This window comes from Aythya marila (assembly GCF_965140915.1).
Source record: "Aythya marila genome assembly, chromosome: 1".
In the NCBI taxonomy this organism is placed as follows: Eukaryota; Metazoa; Chordata; class Aves; order Anseriformes; family Anatidae; genus Aythya; species Aythya marila.
Window position 1 is genome coordinate 137,980,990 of NC_139042.1, and position 16,962 is coordinate 137,997,951.

The 16,962-nt window shown below is 32.8% G+C and overlaps 1 protein-coding gene across 1 annotated transcript in view; it reads left to right on the forward strand.

Annotated features, from left to right (window-relative positions):
• CCDC91 (coiled-coil domain containing 91) overlaps positions 1-14,430 on the forward strand; it is a 164,766-nt gene extending 150,336 nt beyond the window's left edge. The window contains exon 14 of the mRNA XM_082751909.1: positions 14,236-14,430. Coding sequence (XP_082608035.1) covers positions 14,236-14,358 — 123 coding nt within the window. The 3' untranslated portion in view covers positions 14,359-14,430. The remainder of the gene's footprint in view (positions 1-14,235) is intronic.
• The last annotated feature ends 2,532 nt before the right edge of the window (positions 14,431-16,962 follow it).

The window sequence follows — 16,962 nt, forward strand, 5'->3', positions numbered from 1 at the left end:
ACTCTGTCTTTAAAAATGCAAAGAAAAACAAAATGAAACAAACCAAAACAAAACAAGAAAAAGTTCTTTGCCACATACTTAGGTTCATTAAAATCCAAAGGAAATTATTAAATAAAATTATAATTTTGAAACACCTTGAGTAATCGTTTATGCTGATGAAAGTGATTTAGCTGAAACTACATACATAACCTATTGTATGTATCTTGCAATTGCTGTGGAGTAAAACTGCAAGTGTTTGACATTCTTTATTTGGAACTATTTCATATATCCTTTTGTGCCTCACTATGTAAGTCTTCAAAGACTGAAATTATGCCTGTACTCTTTACTCAGGCAAAATTCCAGTTGAAATCAAATTCAAGTGGTATTACTGCTGAGAAAAGACTGTGATATCAAAGCCAAAAGGGGAAAAAATGACAGGATGAATTATAATATTCAATAGCAAGATGACTGGTTATTACACTATTTCAAAATATGCTCATGATTTAGACACATTGTTTTTAATCCAGGATGCACTGATATAATTACTGTAAGAGATATATCAGCTTTCGATTTGGTTTGCAATCACGTAATCGGTAAAATTTCTCTGTGGAGTAGACTGTTCACATTAATAAAGGTTTGCACTACTAATATCACCCAGACGTATCCATCAGTGGGTAGTGGTTAATCATCATTAGGTGATTAAGCAGAACCTGAGGTCAAGGGAAATATAACATCCGACATTCAAAGTCCCTCTATTACGCAAATATTTGATAAGGAAGAGACTTCCTTATCAAATGGAAGAGACTTCCATATTTCTTTCTCTTGTCCATCAGGAGAGCCGCGTATGACGGGAGGAAGTGAGGCATCCTTACACACCTCCTGTCCTCTGCAAGTGAGGCTCTCCTGTATTACTCCAGATTCATCCTTCTTGTGTTATAAATGAACAGTACTTTAAATTGTGTTTCTGGAAATCAGAAAGTTATAACCAGATCGTTGGTTTTGAGATTGGTTCTTTTGTGTTCTGCACATATTCCTTGAAATCTGTTTTGAAATTAAGTAGAGGAAGAATTTGAAGTTCTTAATTAGATTCATTGAATTATGCATTTTAAATGCAACTTGTGGCTCTTGTCCTCAGTCATTCAGAAGAGAACTTTAGATTGACTAAAAGCTGCTAATAACAAATAAAATAAAATAAAAAGTAAACAAACAAAACCACAACACAAAGACTTGTGTGTGAATAAACATAAATACCCATATTTTACCATCCTAATGAGAAATTTAGAAAGTGAAACTAAATTTTGGAGGTTAGACATTTAATATTCTATTAGACTAAGTAAATGGATGTTTTGAGGCAAAGGACTTTTATATTCCTGGTAAAATAAAATCATTATTAATTTGTTGTCTTTTTCTTTCAAATTCATATACATGCTTGTAACCAAATTTCTATTCTAATTCCACTGATATTTCTTAATTCAGAATTTTTGCATATATGTATTGTATATTGGTAACACAGCACCAGTTAGAAATTTTATTACTGTAAGTGTAATCCACATTACTTTGCACTAGACATGACATTTAATCAGTTCAATATGATCAACTTGGATTAATTAAAGTTAAAATTAAATCATCTGCTATTTTGTTTTTGTTGTCATAAGCCAACTTGTTTGCTTTTTTCTAAGTCCTGGTTGTATCATTTGGTTGGCACCAAGGGGATCCTAATGAGTCTTGGAGCAATAATAATGACCATGCTTAGCAAAGGCATTTTGGCAGGCATCTGCAAGACTGCCAAATTGGAGAAGTTCCACACTGATTGACCTTGTTGTAAGTTCTCAACGCAAAGATCAGAAGGTCTCTTCCATCCTTGCAGTTTTTGTGATATCATTTTAATTAAATTAAAATTTGGCCCCAAAGAGGCAAGAACAGAGTACAGATGGCCTTTTTATCTATTGTGTTTCCATGACATGCAAGGTCACGGTTGTGATCTCTTGTTTCATGATGCAAAACTCCAGAACTCACACACATCTGAATTAAAAAAAAAAAAAAAAAAAAAAAGAAAAGAAAGAAAGAAAAAGTAATCTGCAGAATTTCTCTCTTCATGCACAACGATAGGATAGGGCTAGAATAAGTGTGGGTCTACCACAAAGGCCGGTTTCTTAACAGATTCTCTTGGCCATACAGTTTTTAAAGAGAATTAATTTATTCTTTTGTTCATTTCACAAATAAAATGTGTAGATAACTTTGTGCATAAGGCTAGTTTATTCTGATCCTAAATGCCTTCCACAACAGCTGAAGAATATTCTGAACTCTGTGTGTTTGCTTGTGGTGTTGTTTTGTTGTTGTTGTTGTTGTTGTCGTTTTTCTAATTGTTGTTTATATTTGTTTGTTTTAACTGACTCTCATTTACAGCTAAGGCCTTTTGTATGGAGATCCTTGAACCTCAGTATTTTTAACTGCTTCCTTTTTTTTTTTTTTTTTTTTTTTTGGGGGGGGTGTTAGCTGAGGAATTGTTAGAAACTTTTCAGAACTGGTTATATGCAGAAATTTTCAACCCATTGTTATCCCAAATCTTGCAGCTTCATTGCTCAAATTTTAATTTCTTTCTTTTTTTCTTTCTTTCTTTCTTTCTTTCTTTCTTTCTTTCTTTCTTTCTTTCTTTCTTTCTTTCTTTCTTTTTTACTTTTCTACTGAATTTTTATTTGAAAAAATCATTGGGAAATTGGCCTTACAATGTGTCTCCTGATTAATCTTTCCTGATTATTTCCTGCAGTTGTATTCCTGCAACAAAACCAGAGGGATCAAAATCGGAGACTTTAATTGCCTATTAAACTATAGAGAGATGTAAAAAAGTAAATGTTCTTGTCTGCAGCAGTAGTGAGATAAGATAGATGAAGAAACACTATTTGGTTTCCTGTATACTTTTTGTATTGAAATTAGCTTCAATAACAAAACAAAACAACAAACAAATGAACAAAACACTAGGATGTTTTTTCTCATATGTTAGAAATTTAGCAAGACGTTTCAGTGACTTAAAAGTGGATATTGTTAACATATGCATATGCATATGTATGCTGTTTTTCTGCCTTGGCTGCAAACTATTGACTCATTTTGGGGTCAAGGTTGCTTTTTCCTTTCTTCCCCACCCCCTGCAGCTTGCAAGGTACTTCTATTTTGCCTATTTTTATGTAAAATAAGGAATACCAAGGTTAAAACAAACAAACAAAAAACAAAACAAAACAAAAAACAGAAACAACAACAAAGAAGCCTACAAGCTATTTGAAGTTACATGTACCTGATGTTTTTTCAGTATAAAGCCTTAATCTGTAAATCTGTATCTGGAAAAGAAGCTGAGCAGCTTGTCTAGTAAACAAGGGAAGCTGCTTTGGAGAATATGCTTTACTTGTGTTGTTGAGAATTTTCTACTGGCTAGCAGTTGTGGAAGTAATTCGTGGTTGGATAGAGCATAGAGCCTGCAGATGTTTATCTTTTGCTGTTGTTTCTTTCCTTCTTCTTTAGAATCTTCTCCTTGTGGTGTTTAAGTGATGACCTGCTGAAAGCCCTGGGTACTCAATCTGTGTATGTTTTGAAACAAGGAGGTCTTTTCTTTGATGACGCCGTTGCAGCTGCAGCTTTATGAAGTGCTTCTCCAGCAGCTGCCCTGAATTTTGCTGCAGTATTTTGGCTTCAAATTCCAAGCTGAGATTTCCAGTAAAATGGGTCTGACAGTAAAAAGCATTAGCAAAAGCTGCAGTCCTATCAATACTGAAGAAGTCCTTTACGTGTGGTCTCAGAAATCCCTGTCTGGATTGTAGAAAATTAATTTTCTATTTCCCAAACCTTAAAGCTTAATTACTTATTTTAATACATATATGATTACCACTGACTTAAAGCTTTACTGCAGATTTACTGCAGGCTGATTTTCTTTATTGAATTTCTTCATGTGAATCCATCAACTTTAATCTACAATGGTAACATAATTTTAGAAAGATATAGGCATTTCATATGATACCATCTTTGCCTCTGCTTTCAAGTATATACTGTTTCATCCTGTCACATCTTATAATCAAAGTCTCATTAGAATGAAAACTGTAAACCTAACAGTTAAATCAAGCAGTCCTCAAGATTAAGAGGTAGGATTATTTTTTCCTACTACTTTAGTATGCACTAAACTCCAGCGTGTTGTTGGGGATCACTTTGCTTTACAAGTAGCTATGTTTTAGTGGTATATAGTATCACAATTTCACAGGAAACTTCAGATAATCGTGATATAGTCTTCTTGATCCCTAAGTAGAATCTAAGTAAATCCTTGAATAGAATAACTACATTCTGCCTTGTTATGTTATCTGTAGTTTCAACATTGTATATAACATCATTTTTCACATCGTAGTCAAAACCAGTGGTTTTCTGTTGCTGTCTATTGTTAACCACCTGTTACATTCCTTCTTGGAAACAAAGGAATTGTGGTCCTGGTGAATGCCTTATTAATGAAAAATCACGTTTGATACAGTATTTAGAAAGCCCTCATTGCAGTGGAATAGCAGTTGGGAGATTTACCCTCTGGTTGCCCATTCATGCACCTTATTAGGGTAGGTTTTTCAGTTTGAATCTGCTACAAACACTAATGATGCAATGATTATTTCTATTTCACTTATATATTCCCTAATAGTGTAAAATTCATTCTCTCAGTAATAAGAAATATTGTACTTTTGTTTTCTGTTTTCAGATAGGCAGGGCGATTCTAGTTCTATAGATACCATCTTAATACTGCAAGGCAATTCTCTGAGTGTGACTTACCATGAGCCCATCAGATAACATGTTTTTCATTTGATTTGATAACAGTAGCAATTTATATATGTAGGAAAATTGTTGTTGCTTTTAACTGAACAGGCTTACCCCGTATTAATTTGGAATGTGTGTGCATGTTGACAGATGAAGCAGATCTTTGGTCCCAGATCTAGAGCCCAACCCTGTACTGCACTCATGGCTTTACAGTAAGGATAGTCTGATAGTCTTCAGGCAGTTTCCTGGAGAGATGGAAATCTGTGGTTATAATGCTTCATAGAAGCCCTCTGTAATCTCTGCCAAGTCATTTGTAGACTTATTAAAACAGGATGTGATGGTGTTTAAGACTGATTTGGGTACTTAAAATGGCTCAAGATTGAAAACTGTTAAGGACTTCTACCATCCATAAGGACCCAGAGTCTGACAAGCCTGGATAGAAAGCAGTATGAATTACTTACATATCCTTAATTTAAATTCTGTTATATATCTTTAGTTCCTTCTTCCATATCAGAGAAGGTGATCTGATGAATTTTCCCCTTTGTTACTTTGTTATTAGTCTTCTGAAGGTGATCTGATGAATTTTTCCCTTTGTTACTTTGTTATTAGTCTTCTGCTTTGTGCCTATCTTGCATGGACTGTAAGCTAGCATATACTAAGACACCTATCAACAGACACCTTCCAAACATTTCTCTTTCAGAGTTTTTGCAGACTTTGTTGAATTCTATGCTGTGTAGAATCATATGTAGCTTAGGAACATATACAGAGTAAGTTCACTTTCATGGCTTCACGTGTGAAACAGTCATAACAATGTACCGGTAGCTATCATACAGGTTTAGCTGCATAGTATCAATGGGGATAATACAAAAGTATTTAGAGGATGATCGGTATCTGTGTGATTTGTATCCATCACAGATAATTTCTTGCCTTTTTTTCCATTCTTACAAGTAGAAGAAAATATAGTGCCCAGAAGAAAACATGAATTTGTCTTGTGTGCCATAACATGTGAGAAGTAGGGTTTATTTGAAACCAGCCCAATCTAAGCCAGTGTTACTCAGCTTGTACTCTATAAAACATCAGAAGCAGTCTGCAAAATAATTCCCAGTTCTACTCTTTCATTAATTCAAATATATGCATTTTTGACATAGTAAACAGGTGCCAAACTTAATTGTTTTGTTATTTAATTAGTAGAACTGATCTATGCTTTCCTAATTTTAAGTAGTATATTTGACACCCTGCAGTAATTCAAGAAGAGAAAAACAGCAGGTGATGATATAGGGATATTTTTCTTTAGAAATAGAAGCAGGAGATACTAACACTGAAGATCACTGTGTGCATTTTAGTATTGGGCAGAGCACACTTTGCTTTCAATGTCTATAAATAGAAGGGAATTGTAAGAACTTCATTATTCCTCGTAGCTATCATATCAGCATTACAAAATCCTGTGTTCTTGGAAAGATTATATAAGCAGTCAAAGACTATGCATATTGATAGATTCAGAATGGAATGTCACTCCTCAACAGTGAAGTGAGAACGGAAAAATCGTTATTTTAAAAAAAAATCTGACTTCCTTCATATAATCAGCATTTTCATGCGTCAGATAGTAAGTTGTAAGGAACATGCTTGCTTTCTGCATGTTCATCGAGTTTCTTTAAAAGCTTTTGTTTTGGAAACCTTTAAAAATCAATGAGGTACATGTCCACGTAATATACATGAGTGACTTTAATAGCAGGAGAGTTCCTACTGCAGTCAAAATTTTACAAGCACATGGAAGTTTGCAGCTTCAGGGCCTAAATTTGTAAGATTATACAAGTGCCTTTCATTGTATAAGATATGCAGATACTTAAATACTGTTTGAATAAATTTCTGTATGTTTGTATTAGGTATGCTGAATCTGATTGCTATTCCCATCAGCAATTACAGTAGCAATTTTGGTAGCTCTCTATATTTAGTGTATGGCAATAGTCTTTAATTAGCTTAGTAAAGGAATCCTATGCTCCTAACCTATTAAGTATGTAGGTCAACCCAGAGGCTTCTCATGCATTTCTACACATTAATATTTCTATTATTGTCTTTTTAGATAATGCCTATTTTTCACCTTTTACAGTAGTCCAAGCAGGTGCTGCAACCATTTTAGTTCCTTTATTCACTTAGTCTAGCTTCCTTAATTGAAAGCAAATTTTCTTCTCTGATTTATGTGAAAGAAAGTTGGTATTTTCTTACATTCTTGTGTCCAGCTGGGAGACAGCGGAGAGAGCCTGAGAGGGTTGACAGGGTGTTTTCCCACCACCTTCAGCAGACTAGGCAAATCTGTTTTAAAGATGTCTCCAACATATGGTATTATTTTAATGGTTTCACTGATCAAGTTTAGAGTATAAAATCCTTAAGGTTTAGAAGTTCCAGCATTATTTATTTAAGGAGAAAGAAACATTTTCACATGGCAATGTAATTTATTAATCATCACTCTTTCTAGAGGTTCTGTCTGGAACACTGATAGCATTCTAATGCGTAGCAGATACTGTATAAATTACAGCCATGAAGAACCTTGTTTTTATATACTTAGTAAGTGTTATCAATAGTAGAAATTCACAGGTGGACAGACAAAAATGTCCTATTCTGAGATTAACTCTAAAATAAGCTCTGCTGCACATATGTACCATATGGATCTGTTTTCGTTCTTATCCAATAAAGGAATTAGAGGAAGTAGTTCATTGTTTCCTCATCCAACTTACAGATTCGCAGGTTCCTCAAGGTAATAATTTTTTTACATGGTATATTTAATGTGCTAGGGAAATTTTTCAAGCCTTCTGTTGAACCTATGGGGAGAAGTTCATGTTAGTGCACTGGGAAAGCTTTCTGAGCCCATAGTTTTACTAGAAAATACGGTCACATAGCTGAACTTCTGTAACTATGAAATTTTTCAGAATCATGTCAAGCTAATTCACTAATGTGGGCTAGTTGTGGAAAAAAAAAAAAAAAAAAAAAAAAAACACTTAAAAATGGCACCAAACAAACCCCTTATGTTTCATTTTTCTTCAAGGAGAAATGTCAGCAGATACAATTGTGAGAAGACATTTATGAGCCTGTAATTACAGTGTAATATTCTGCTGAACTCTGGGTTTGTTAGTCAACATACAGTACCACATATGCAAAGAATCTTTGCACTAAGTTGAAGTAGTCCATTTCAATGTGTGTTGTTTTTTGTTTTGTTTTGTTTTGTTTTTTTTGTGAAAAAAAAAAAACACTGTGAATAGGGGCAGAATGAACCTGTAAAATCTAAGATTTTAGTTATACAAGAAAACCCATAATGTTTCAGAAATTATTTTTTCTCATTCATAAAAAGTGGCTACAGTTAAAATGGATTTAAAATGCAGGTATTCATCCACTTCTCAGTGAAGTTTGGACCATTCTTTAGAAAGTTCATTACCTGTATTTTATAATGCAGATTGTTGTTAAAATGCTTTAATGAAGACATTACTTATTATTACAGATGTACATATGATTAGGCAAAAGAGAAATACCTAAATTTTAATTTGATCACAACACCAATGTCTGATTACATCCAAGAATTTGCATTACATCTGGAGTAACTGCTCCATGTACAACCCAGCCAAAATTACATTAAAAATTCATTGTATTGAATGGGTCACTAAATTATATTCCTGATTCTTGTGGGACTAGATTTTTTTTCCATTGGACCTTAATTTGCAAGTACATAAACATTTAGAAGAAATATGAGCACATTTCATTAATGTTGTATTGTTCATGGAGATATCCCTCAAAGTGTTGAGTAAACAATATTATGGTAAAACTATAGAATTAAAAAAAAATCCAATCTTTTAATGAAAAATATTAGTTCACTTTATTGTTAGTTTAGGCTTGTATAAGATTTCTGCAAAGAAGAGGACTTTTAATGAAATTATATATAAAAAAAACAAAACAAAACAGAAATAAGTTAATCCTCATTAATTGTTTTATATTTATTGCTTTTTTAAGTTCTTTATTTAGTAAATACGTATAATACAAAACCACATACAAAACAGGAAATAAAAGTTATAGTTCACAGTCAGTGAATAGACAAAGCTTTGTTATATTATCAATAACAAAAATATATGGAGAAATCAGGACCAAATAAAAGCAGATAAACTTGCAAGAAATACTACACCAAGATCTTGATTACTTTTACCTATAAAGTTGAAATGTCATCTTTCTACTGAATATTACTTAGAAAGAGGAAAGGAAGATGCTGAAATATGTAGCTCATATTGCTGCTCATTTTAAAAAAAAACTGTGTGTAATGATGCCACGGTGGTGTCTGTAAATAATTACTTGTGGCTAATCAGTTGCAAAGAATCACCTTGGCAATGCATTCTATTCAACAACTAATAAGCAGCTACTAGTAAAACTAAATAAACAGAAAGCCGTTATATCAGCCCCATTAATCTAGACTGCCAAGCTTGATCTTCAGAATGCAGTCTCTTACACATCAATCTCAGTGTTTTCAGTTCCCCGAAACATTAATTTAACATTTGAAATATGCATGGACATGATTTTCTTTGGGTGACAAGAGTACTTTTCAGGATTTTAAGTCTTTTTTTCTTCTTTATGGATTAATAAAAACATGTATATCACCATACTAAAATGATTTCTTTATGATTGCAATACTTTGTATGGCTTTCATCATATCTTTTAACGATTTTCTTAAAAAAATATCAGGACTAAAAAGCTGATTTCTGATTTTATTATGTTTAAGAGAAGCTGCTGTGCTTCATTGAAATTGTAACATACTGATTATTCTTTATATTTATAATGTACATGTGTGATCAACTATAAAAAATACCAGGTATAAATAAGAAATTAACAACTTTGTGCTCAATATCTTCATTATTTTTAAATCTCTGGTCAGTGTACATGTTGAATCTTATGATAAAAAGAAGATTGCAACTTCAGGGAGTTTGTTAGTATTACAAAGCCAGAATAATGTGTCGAAATGCATTTGGCTATCATTTGAAATACAAATAAATTATTCAATAAACATTTTTTTTTAGAAAGGTATCTACTATTTTCTACAGATACAAAGCTACTTGGTGTTGGAGAATGATAATGCTTGAGAAATAGTTTTGAAAAATATTCTTCTAAACATCTTAATATTTATATCAAAGGGAAAAGTGAAGGATCTATTTGTAAAAATTTTGCTTTCTTCACTTTTCTGGGGGAACTTAGAGCTCCTATGATAATAATGATTAAATATGTCTTTACTATGAAGAAATTAGAATTTTATCCTTAAATCTTCATCTTGCATTTTCCAGAAAATATTTTATTATTTACTAGTAATGATAATATAATTCTGATATATAGTAATTATTTATAGAGTTCTGACTGTGTTTCTCTTCTAGCACTTTGAAATGTTTAAATGGTTGGATAATAGTTAATAGAGAAAGCTAAGGACTTAGGCCATAAAAGTCTCTTTCTTTGTGTGTTGTTATATTAGGGAAATTAAGTGAATGCTCTTTTATTAGTAGTAATAGTAGTTTGTTTTACTTTTGTTTTGTTTTTGTTTTGTGTGTGTGTGTGTAAGAAACAGTATTTTTTACTTGAGGCATCAGACACATAGCTTTTCATTCCATTCTATCCATTGTATTCCATTGAATCTGAACTTCATGATAAAAGCTAAGAAAATGTGGAGCCAAGAATAATTCTTAATTTTGGTTTGAGCTATGTATTTATGAAGTGATTCAGGGCAAGGTGGATTGACTCAAAATAAAATAGAACAGTTCAGAATGAAAGCAGTCACCTGGTGGCAGTATTCTTCACACCTGCATGAGTGTTTAGTTTAATTTCCCAAATTCTTGCTTCCATTGATATATGAGTACTGCTGAGGCCTATGCCTCCCTTCAGGGGCATGCCTTGTGTGGCTCAAGACACATCATTCTGGGTGGTCTAAGGATATGTCTGGGGTGGAATCCCACAGGGCATTTCACAGTCTCATCCACTCACCTTTTGGCCAGAAGGATGGTGGAATAACACCAAAGAGCTTGAAAGTGGACTAAAGGTTTTTATTTTAGGCAAATGAACGCATCTCAATGATTGTGGGATTTTGGGGAGTGGTATAGACTTTGTGGAGTTGAGGAGCTGCTTTTCAAACCATATATAGCCAATTAGTCAGTATGTATATGAGTACATAGCCCGGCAAACTCTCGTTCTTTTTTCTTCTCTCTTTTCTTTCTTTCCTTTCTTTCTTTCTTTCTTTCCTTTCTTTCTCTTCTTCCTTTTCCTTCCTTCCTCCCTCCCTCCCTCCCTCCCTCCCTCCCTCCCTCCCTCCCTTCCTTCCTTCCTTCCTTCCTTCCTTCCTTCCTTCCTTCCTTCCTTCCTTCCTTCCTTCCTTCCTTCTTTCCTTTCTAAATAATAATAATAATAATAATAGTAATAATAATAATAATAAAACTGTAAAAAGATAAGAATATAGTATTCAATATCTTAAACTAAAGAAGTTCAGAGAAACCTTTAATGTCAGGGGCATTAAAACTGTTTTAATAACGTTATGCCCATGGGACAAAACATACAGAATTGGGAACTTTGAACTGGATAAATTTCATATGATGGAAGAAAAACATTTATTAATAATGAAAACAGTGATGGTGTGATGCAGAAAATCTCTTCTCATGTGGTGGATCTGGACCAACAGTACATTTTTAAATAACTACAGAATTAAAACATTTGGGTTGGTTTGGTTGTGTGAATGCTCTATCCCTAATACGTTATTCATACTGATTACATTTGTATATGAGTCACATTCAGTTTGAATTTGCCAGATGTCCATTTATGTTTATTTAAATAATGAGATCATTCCATGAAGTGAACAGGACCTAAAAATATAGAGGGAAGACTGTTTAGAAAAACAAAGTTAAAAATGTCTTACATATTTTCACATCTAATGGTATGTTATGCAAGCAGCAACACAGTAGTGTTAAGGCACTATTCAAAAAAATTGTCTGTTCCAAACACTTCATTAAACAATATATTATATAATGAAGCTTCATTGGATTTTGTTCAGTTTCCCAGTCAATTTCTCCATGAATGGGAATGTTCTCCTTCTGAACACACTTAAATGTACTATTTTCAAAGCCAGCATCATTTCACTGTTTTTTGTTGTTGATGTTGTGTCATGTGAAGATCCTGTCTTTCAGAGTGTTTTGTCATTTCCGTTTTGTCATGGAAGAGTTTTAAAATGTATTGTCAAGGTAAACCTTAAGGGGTGACTGAGTTCTGAACTTTTATGTTATTGAATTTGCATAAACTTCTAACAAGCCATAAACTTTTCTAATGGACAAAGTGAGACTACCAGTTAACCACTTGAGCTCAACAAAGACTACCCAAATGTGTTCTTAGTTCATATGAGACTTTTAAAATCTCTTTCTAGCCTGATGAAATTGTTTTGTTCATATTGTAGCCTATACACATTAAAAGTACATTAGTATTTGGTGAAATAAATTTAACAGCATACAGTTGGAGATTGATGCCTTGGTAAAGTTATCAGCACCATATCAGAACATACATTGGGTGAGCTACTTTGATCTCTTTAAAGCAGAATCTGCAGGGAGAGGCTGCAAGAAAAGAAAATGGAGGGCTTAGCCAAAGCTCTTGGTCAAAGCTTAATAACGAACTCTTATCTAAGGATACAGATGATTTAATAGGCCATAAAAGGAAGACATTTGAAAGTCACTTTCATGCTAAGCTTGTCCAACTGATATATCTACAATAAGTAATAGAATTTGATGATGTAATATGTTTAGAGAAATAGGTTTCCCATGTTCTTTCTTAAGACATAACATGATTTTATGTGAATTGGACTATATCTACCCATTCCCAAAGAAATGTAGGTCACAAGCACAAAAACATCTACAAGCTTCTCTATGCAAAATGCTCTTTATATTTTGCATAGAAGAGGAATTATATATTTGCAGAGAGGAGGAAAGTGGAGGAAAGAAGATACCTTTCAAAACAGAAGAGATGAACCATCACACCAGTGTGTTAATATTGTTGTTTGTTCCTGACTGTCTTTTCTAGATATGGCTTTTTTAGAGTTTGGTTTGTTGTTTCCAGATCTTTCATTTTCTTTTTGATAGCAGCTATTACTTAAGTATATCAAGAGTTGACTTTCTGAAATTTATTTGAACTAGATCCACTTTAAAATCTGCTGTAAATCAGTGGGTTAGGTTCACATCAGTCTAAGAGATGCAAAAATTTGCACAACAGCTGGAAATTTGTAGGACAAGAAATAAAATATATATACAAGCAGATGTATATTACTAAACAAGAGTTTTATCATTGTGTGGCTTCTAGAAAATAGGTGTGCATTGTGTTTGTGAGTGGAATTGACACATTCATCATTACTAAAAGAAAACACTAAAATATTCAAAGTACTTGAGCCTGGTTTTGCATTTCAGAGTAGCATAAAGAGCAGCAAAGCACAGGGTCATAACAATGTTTCCCTTTGTATATTCAGTCACACTGCTGTAGCTATGTCATAAAGACATTTTCAAAATGAAGCAGGAAGTTTGCCTTAACTAAGTTCACTAACTTTGCCTTATAGTCTTATTAATTTTAAAAAGTGGATTTCTGTTACAAAACAAAATGTCCATTCATACAACTAACTGAACTGCCAAGTAATGAGCTGCCTGCATATACATGTGGAAAGATACCACAGAATCTGAGTTTTTATTGAAAGCTATAATTAAAAATGTGAGTACAAAGCTTTATACCACTACATTTTAGTTTCACCCTGTGTCAGTATTGTGTAAGTATTTAGTTAAATTTGTAGCCAATTAAAGCATAGTCATGCAGAAAACGTTGAGCAGTTTCAATATTATTCATTTGATATTTGAACTGTAAAATTCAGCCACAGAGAATCCTGCTGTGCATTTTATTTACTACTGTTACACTATTTAGCAAATTCAAATACCTTTTGGTAAACCATATACCTATCTAATTTGCATGTAATCCAGCAAATCTTGTCATTGTGTTCTTATCTTTTATCTTATCTCTGGTAACTATTTAAACATGTTGCTATTCTAATTAAAAGTAGACTTTGAATTTTTGGAATATGCAGCCATATGTAGCATTTATTTTACAATAGAAGCAGTTTCTTTTAACAAAAGCAATTTTAAAAGATGCTATGAGGATTTGTCTACTGTGGCAATTAGTCTGTTAAGGTTTCTCAAACTTCTTATCATTTAGGATTTGATAGCTGTTGGCAATTTCTTTTAGACCTAATGTACATTTTATTTTGGAGAGATAAAAATACCTTGTGAAAATGTTACTAAATAGTATGCACAAAAGACTGCTTTGTTTTGTAGTGGTTGTTGAATTTGGTTGTTGAATTTTTATTAATGAATATGGTTGAATTTTTGCTGATTAATCCCTAAATTTATTTCTAGGTTCTCTTCAAGTTATTCTTTCTTTCTTTTCTTATTTCAACAGCTTGATCAAGTTGTTCGTCAGAGGAATTTGTCTAGTTTGGAACTTTTCCTCTCATGTGCACAGAAACAGTTAAGCATTTTATTAAATGAAGATCCCACAACTACAGAGGAAAAGAGAGACTGACATTTGCTGTACCACTGGTACAGTGTTATTTGTGAAGCTGCAAATCTTGGTCAAGCAAATAATAAATGTCTTCTACTAATCATTTGAAATTGTATCCCTGGTTCAAGATTGATCTGAAACTATACTTGATAGAAGTATCTGTGGTTTCTTTTTTTTTTTTTTTTTTTTTTTTTTTGACTATTATCAGAGTGAAAAAAAAAATATCATTGTGGTTTCTATTAGCCCATGACTGAAGTTCTAGATAATGGCAGCAATGATGAAAAAATTTCCGTTATGCCTGGTTTAAAGGTGGTATCATGTCGTGATGTAATTGATTATTATTTTTTTACTTATAGAAATGGAGAAAAACAGTTAAATATAGGTACATGTCCATCTGTATTTCTCAAGTATATGCCCAAGTGCATTGCCTCGAGTGAGCCTGAGAAGCTCACTTCTCATGAGAAGCTATCATTTCTCATTACTTTAGATGTGTAATAGAAGAATCAGTACTAAAACATAAGTTTTGACAGTCATTTCTTCAGACATTTATAAACAACTCCAGCTCGAGTAATAGAAAAGTTTAAAAACTAAACAGTGCAATTTGTTAGAATAGTGTAGAACACTGCTGTAACCAATGTATAGTATATATTTTTATTTCTGTTCTACAAAGCTAGTCTGATTCCAAAATTCATTTTCTCATGAAAATACAATTAAAGAGACTGACCTCAGTTTCAGGAAGAAGATGTATGTAATTATGTGGAGACTGATATTGCACTGCCTCAGTGGAATTTCTGACAATATAAGGAGTGCAGAATGCTGAACTCAGATGCCCTTTTCAAACCCATTGAAGGAAGCAGAAATACTGCCCACTGACATCTGTTTGGTGGCCTTCAGATCAAATTCTGTGCCTACACTCTTTTGATTGTAGATTTGGATCCTTAGTTAAGAGTTCTGAATGAAATAAAGGAAAATAAAAATACTGTTATAATACTGAATATAAATAAACAGAAAATGGTACTTCTAATGCTGAGTTTGTGATTCAGTGGGGACTCATGGACATTTCTTATTGTAGTTCTAGGTATTCTGTGGTGGTTGTGATTTTTTTGTTTGGTTGTTTTTTTCCATTGGCAGTCACTTTTCGTAAATCACTTTCTTATAGCAATAAAGAAACTCCAAATAGTTGCCTATGTATTTGGCAGTATAAAATATGTAGTGCAGAGTGTTTCCTTTCTTTCTTTTTTTTTTTTTCTGTGCTTAATTTTTGTAATTAAACCATAGTTTTTGTCTTCTGTATGACTGCAGAGATTTACTGAAAAGGTAAATAATTCACTTTTTACTAAGTGATGATCTCTTCCTCCAAATATATGAAAATCCATGAATCTTGTTGATATTTCTTGACTAACCTTTTCATCTGGCAGACCAAAAGCTACTTTAGTGCTGAGTCTAATCTTATTTACCTAGGTGAAATAAACAAATTATATGGTAATGAGAAATTTGTTTCATTTTGTTTTGACCATCTGTCCTTGTTGTCAGTTTTACTGTGGAAGAGTTTTGTTGCATTTCCACAGTGCATGATTATGGAGAAGAAGAAATTTATGGCGAGTCAGTAAGATTTCACTGGCAGCTATGGTGTGTCTTCCCCAGTATAACATCATGTGTTCATCTCAGCTCTTGAATATTGTGATTACCACAGGGAACTGTAGGGTGTTTGTTTTGTTTGTTTGTTTGTTTGTTTTTGTTGTGTTTTTTTTTGTGTTTTTTTTTTTTGTTTGTTTGTTTGTTTGTTTGTTTGTTTTTTGTTTTTTTCTTTTGACAGTTTTAGTCCATTAGGTTTTCTCTCTACCCTGTGAACAAAATTGCAGAATTAGACCACAGACATATGAAATCAGACTGGGAGCTTGGATTACATTCAAAACCACAAGTCTCAGAGCAGAAATTCAGATATCCAGCAGAAGAAGAGTTATATAGTTTGCAAGCTTTGCAATATGCAATAAATTCCATCTTCTCCACATCACATCCAAAGCCTTAGAGATTATTTTTAGTTTTCATTATTTCTGCCTAATCATGTCTGCCTATCATCAGTAGTTTGTGGAAATTTTGGAAGACAGAAGTCAGGGAGAAGTTTACAAAGTCTAGCTCATGGCAGGTGACATCACAACATTTTTTATTTTATTATATAAATAAATTTATTTATGATGAACTAAATAATGGAATTTAAGAGAAAATAGTAAGTTTGAAAGCCTACAGGGTAGAACTTTGCCACTGAAGCATGGCATTTAATGCAATTTTTCACTTCTATAATGAAATATCAGTATTCTTTATATTCATGATAACATAATAATTTTGACAAGACTGATATGTAATGGGAGACACAAGAAGCCCTAGAACTAATCCTTAGACATAACAAACACAAAACTAAAACGTTCAAAACGTCTGCAGTCTAGAACATCAAAGGCTCATATAATATACATAATATATATGTATATGACTATATGCTTTATCTTAGAAATGAGCTATAAATGTTGTAACATAAACATATGACTTAATCAGTTGTGTATATTAAAAGCTACCTGAAAGGTAATAATAGATCCAGTTTACATAATGATATCTTTCATTAGCATCAGT